Source organism: Anarrhichthys ocellatus, unplaced genomic scaffold, assembly GCF_004355925.1.
Source record: "Anarrhichthys ocellatus isolate YVR2014 unplaced genomic scaffold, GSC_Weel_1.0 scaffold11, whole genome shotgun sequence".
NCBI lineage: Eukaryota > Metazoa > Chordata > Actinopteri > Perciformes > Anarhichadidae > Anarrhichthys > Anarrhichthys ocellatus.
This window is the reverse complement of record NW_022280041.1, coordinates 12,305,432-12,311,290: the sequence shown is the minus strand read 5'-3', so window position 1 is coordinate 12,311,290 and position 5,859 is coordinate 12,305,432. Positions and strand designations below refer to the sequence as shown.

Genomic DNA, 5,859 nt, shown 5'->3' with positions numbered 1-5,859 from the left:
GTGTGTGTGTGTGTGTGTGTGTGTGTGTGTGTGTGTGTGTGTGTGTGTGTGTGTGTGTGTGTGTGTGTGTACCGGGAGGTGAGGGCCAGCACATGGCTGTTGCAGGCATCGTCTCCGTCCTCCCAGCTCTCCGCTCTCCTCCCTCTCTCCTCCGCCCAGCTGACCGGAGCTCTGCCTCTCTCCAGAGAAACTCCACTCTGAGACAAACAACAACAAACAAACAGCAGAGTGAGATGTGTTTTTCTTTTCCCCCTGGACTGATGATTGGACTATAATAGACTTTTCCAGGTGTCAATTCACATTGACCAGTATGTGGTAATGAATGACTGGTAGTAGCTGTGTTTCTGCCTGTGATCAGCATTTAAAGTCAGGACATCTGATGAGCAGACAAACTTTAAAAAAACGTAAAAAGGTACATGATCCAAATTGTTATGAATTTCACCTCCGATCAGTTTCTTCATTTTTGACACAGAGCCGTATTTCTCAAAACATCCGAGAGGCGAACAGCTCTGAAGTGTTTGGTCCAAGTCATGATATTGAATGAATATTAAGAGCATATATTTGATGGTGGGTGATTCAGTGAGGATTAAATCCCCTCACCATCAAATGGGAACAACCCAATAACACCAGAGATGACAGTTTTCTCCACTACTGTGTGTGAGAAACTGCTTTTTCCTCAATATTAATATCTGTATCGACACCATCACTTCCTCTTCCTCTCTCCCATCTGTCGTGTATATTTTGTGCATCTCCTCTTCATCTCCTCTCGTGCCCCATTAACGCCTCACGCTCCTCTCTCCCGGACCACTGACCTTTGCCCTCTTCTCCTTGTTCTCCTCCTCCTGCTTCTCCAGCTCGGCGATGCGCAGGCTCAGCGCTTCCCAGTGCATGATGGGAAGGCCCAGGTTGTCCTCGCCGTAGCCCTCCTGCCAGACCAGGGCCGCGCCCTCCGAATCTTCCTCCTCCTCCTCCTCTTCGTCGTCATTGTCGGCGTCCTCGTCGCTCCTCCTGTCGTCCTCGGCCTCGTTGCTCTCCTTCTCCTCTCCCTGCTGCCTCTGTCTCTCCTTCTCTCCCTCCATCTCTGCACAGGCGGAAGTATACGGATTCAGATCTCCTCCGGGACAGAGTGCTCTATATTTATAAAGCGTGGTTCACCGCACTTACAGTGGAAACGTTGTAAGATTGTGATGATGCCTAAAATCAGGACTGTGGCCACCGTTAAAGAAAATATATTTATATGCGATTATATATTTAATCGGCATTGCCATGTCAACTTTTGAAAGAAAGTGATATTACACTCAGGGATTTTTTTGAGTTTGTTAGAAGAGAGTATGGCAGAAGACTTCAACAATACATTATTATCTTTTGGTGCCTTTTGTGAAAACTTCAATGTTCAATTTGTTGAATAAAAGCAATTTGTTTTAGCAGTACACTGAAAGGCAGAGCTGAGTTCACTTTATTAACTTTGGTTTATTTATTGCGTTGAATATCGTCATCGCGATACTCAGGTTATCACATATTTTCCTCATATCATGCAGCCCTGATCCATATACAGAATATGAATAACTCCAGGTACAGAAAGCTGAATGTCTGCTCACATTTATTATGCTGCTTTCACATGATTTGATCATGAAGTCCCTGATTCAAATCAAGGTTGAGTCATTATTTAAAGAGGTAAAGATACGTTTAAAGATAACGTTTTAGGAGAAAAGATTGTTTAATATTTGACTTATTTTGTAAAAAGAAAAACACAGCTTAAAAAATATTCATAAAGGTTTCAGAGTATTGTTTTGGTCCAGCCCTGAACAGAACCGTTACATGAATGAATTAAATAGTTAGAGAACAGGAGAGACTTCCTGCTACTGTGGAGGTTGGGGTACTTGGACTCGTGCCCGCAGTAGTTTTAAACTCAGTCAACGGCCTCAAACCGAAGTTAGACGAGCCAGCGTGTGTGTGAGCTGAATTCTCAGTCTGGAACTTTAGTATCACACCAAACTGTCATTAGTTGTCCAAAATAAAGTAACTTACCACTTTCTCCTGAAATAAAACATAACTCTTCAGCTCGTTGTGAGAGTAGTTGAGAGTTTTGCCACATAACCGCCGCTCCTTCCTCAGCTCCTCCTCGTTATCTTCCCCCTTCCTTTCCTTCCCATCAGGACTTTCACTCCCTCTGCCCTCTTTCTCACCAGAGAGAGAAGAAGAGGACAATAAGTCCACGAGAGCCCTTCAGATACTTTCTGTGTCCGTCTGCGTACTTACTTACACTGTGTCTTAGCTACTTTACGCTTTTACTATTAAAATGCCAGATATCCACTCGCTCTTCCTCCAGACATGCAAACAAAAGAAACTAACTTGAGGAATTTCACGCACAGAAAAAAAAGTTTAACTCTGGGACTTCCTGTCACTGCCTTCAAAATAAATGTCTTCTTTATAGCTCGTTTCCTAAACGCAGCTACTTGACCCCTGCCCCTTGTTTGTAAAGCTGCTTCATAGCCTGCCAGCTTGCTAATACAACGCTATTATGGTCCATGCGCTTATATCATACTGTTTTCTTGTCGGACCTTTTGTCATTTTTCCTCACACAAGCTGAGCGTCAAGAGAGACAGACAGGCATTTATTGTCTTGTTTTTAGACAGAGGGGAGAAAAAATAATCAGAATCAGAATCAGCTTCATTAAAAAGACTCGTAAGTGCGGGGATCATGTGTAATTTTGAAACACAAAAAAGAAAAAGTATTTTTTTATTTTTTACATCTGCTTATATAAATTAATACAAGTGTAACATTAAACTAGGCCTATGGTTAATTGTAGTCCGCTGACTTCCGGTTCTCCTAAAAATCCATGCGTCGGCCATAGTTTTTAAATACCAGTTTCCGGTTTGGTTCCATATCAACTGTTACCACTGAGGAGGACAGAATGTGACTTAAGAGAAAATAAATGCATTAATAAATGTATGAATAAATACAGGAATAAATAAATAAATGCTTAAATAAATGTTTAAAACAGAAATAAAAAATAAAAGAATAATTAAATGCTGAAATAAATATGGAAATAAATAAATTCATGTATAGATAAATAAATAATTTACGACACTTATGAAATACTACACGTCATTTTTCATTACTTTTTATGGCATAGTATGCCATTTTTTACGACGTAGTATATTATGTATTGCATACTATGGCATGACAATGTTATGATATGCTATCACTCTTTTTTTGCCATACTACATTGACATTTCTCAATGACATTTTTATGGCATACATTGTCATTTGACCGTTGCATTTTCCAGCTGTATATAGACAGGATTGTTTTTCAGGTCCAGCTCTCTATCCGGTCCGCTTTTCTCTGAGAACCAACAAAGAAGACAAAGACGCTCTTAGTTGGGCTGAGAAACACTATAACAAACGCACGCGCTGAAGCATTAGTTAGGTGTCAGTAAATAAATACTTAATTCATCATTTATAAAGCATTGTTCCTACATTAATACACATTCATATGCAACTAATAAACACAGCTATAAATGTGTTGTTCTTGACTGGATGTCAAGCATTTTTTTATTTGACACACACTATGAAAAGCACCATACAAATAAATAGTGACATATGGATATTACATACACATTCCATATAAAAACATGAGTAAAAGCAGGTGTACGTCGTAAAGGAACGACGCGCTGCACATATGAAACAAAATGAAGAGTTATATTTGTGCCTGCCGTGGTTTGAGATTACTCCAGCTGTTTGTCACGCCTCTTAATTGTTTACTGGTGCCGAGAAGACTTTCGCACAGCGTACACTAGTGTTTCCTCGGTTATCACGTTAGCTCCTGTGCTAGTAATTAACTAGCTAGTTAGCTAGTCACCATGTTTGCATCATCTATGTTTGTCTGCCAGCAAATACATAAACTCACCACTAGTGTCAGTGACGGGCATCTCCTCAATGTTTCAATCTCCAAGCTGGCATTCTTACGACTTTGGTCGGATAATTCTATATATCTATTTGGAGTGAGTCAATATATTGATCGATTACATCACTTTTTTTCTGTAAAAAAATAGTTCTGCTGCAACAATCAACATACAAATTATGAAAAATCATAATCATGTTGTATTCTACCAGGAACATCTGAAATACCAAAGCCCTCTTGAGGATATGTGTCAGTACTAATAACCGTGGCCCCCCCAATGGACATTTGTTCAAATTATGTGTTTCATGCTGTTTGGCCACTAATATTGAGGACGCTGTCTAAAATGTGGCTGTTGTCTTTGATTGGTAAATAAATTCATTTTTTACGGAGTCCGATATGTTGCACTGCCAGGTTTTCTACAGTAGCCCAGAACGGACAAACAACTGGTTCTAGAGAGAGACTTTCACGTTTTTACGTCACCTGAGGGCCACCGTAGTACTACTATCTGGTTGTGAAACTGTGGTAACGTGAGCCAGCCGTCACCTGACTTGGATTTGTAGAACAATTCAGGATTTAGGCCCAAAGCAGTGACTATTTGGAGTTGTGACAGTGAGTAAACTAGATGTTTGTGCAATGTTTAATTCAGTACAAATACTTTCAGTATGATGATCTTCAGTTGCTCTGTAGGTACACAGAAAGGACACTAGGGGGCGGCATGAGACCGCTATCAGTGATTAAAGAATGTCACTTCCTAGATTACCTCTGGAAACTCGTGGTCAACAAAACTAGTTATACATATATTAATATTATTATACATTATCACTCATTATGTTGACACGGTATCTCATCTTTTCTGACTTGCCATGAGTGTTTTTGTTGTTGTCATTCATCAACTTTTCATCTGCATTTTTCCCCTTTCCATTGTGGAGCTTCCACAGACAATCATCTGAAGCAATGAACAATCATCACTTTGTATAGAAGTGCTGGAACTACTGCAATGCAAAGTCAGACTCTGGACCCCATAATGTGTTGTATCCCGGCCTGGACCAGACAGCGGATGGTGCATGCTGAGACTCAATAAAAGCTCAATGTGGACAGAAGCAGCAGGGTGTCTTTATTTCTGTTGCTATAGCTTAACCAAGTCAGCATTCATGATACACAGAAACATACTGGGAAGCTACAGAAGCCTTCAACACTTACAGTACTAGTGACCGGAACAAACAACGATGAGGCAGAGGACCGGAAAACAAAGTCAAACAAACAGAACGAACACAAGAAAAAAAGATTTATGGCACTCATTTTTAGTTTACACTCAGAATAATATTGCTTTTAAAACACAACCTCTATCCATCATCATTGTTGTTGTATCACGTTATATTTTCACTGCATTTAAATATCAAATATATTCCTTTACTGATGTATTTATGTTATTGCTAACATTAAAACGTACCTAACATTAGATATATATTTAGTGACTTTGATAATAGTTTTGTTCAAAAGTACAAATTTTTACAGAAAATAACAGTCCAAGTTTGGATAGGTATACTGGGGACGGGTGGACTTCAGGACATGCACAGGGTTCTGATAGGAGGGCTTAAGCGGGGTCTCCCATTGGATGAGAGGAGCTGGAGGAGCTGTCACTCACACATCCTGTCACACATGCATTCTCCCCTGGTATTTTAGACATCAGGTACAACCCTTTATTCATATTTAGGTCTTTTTAAAGCTAGACTACTCTACTCTGATCCATAAATAGGAGCTTGACATGCCAACAGAGATGCTTCGTTGGGACAGCCATCAGCCAATCACAGCGCTGATTCAGTTCCCTCCCAGTGTTAGTAAAGAAAAATTGCAAAGAGGTCGACAGGCAGATACAGTAAGTACATTACACACATACGCGAGCGCGCGCACACACACACACACACACACACACACACACACACACACACACACAC

The 5,859-nt window shown here is 40.3% G+C and overlaps 1 protein-coding gene across 1 annotated transcript in view; it reads right to left on the bottom strand.

The window, feature by feature from the left end:
• Nucleotides 1-1,011, bottom strand: part of LOC116385827 (schwannomin-interacting protein 1) — a 4,199-nt gene extending 3,188 nt beyond the window's left edge. Inside the window, exons 1-2 of the mRNA XM_031851573.1 lie at nucleotides 813-1,011; nucleotides 73-197 (exon numbers count right to left, since the gene is read on the bottom strand). Of these exons, the coding sequence (XP_031707433.1) occupies nucleotides 73-197; nucleotides 813-890 (203 nt within the window). The 5' untranslated portion in view covers nucleotides 891-1,011. The remainder of the gene's footprint in view (nucleotides 1-72; nucleotides 198-812) is intronic.
• Between the last annotated feature and the right edge of the window lie 4,848 nt (nucleotides 1,012-5,859).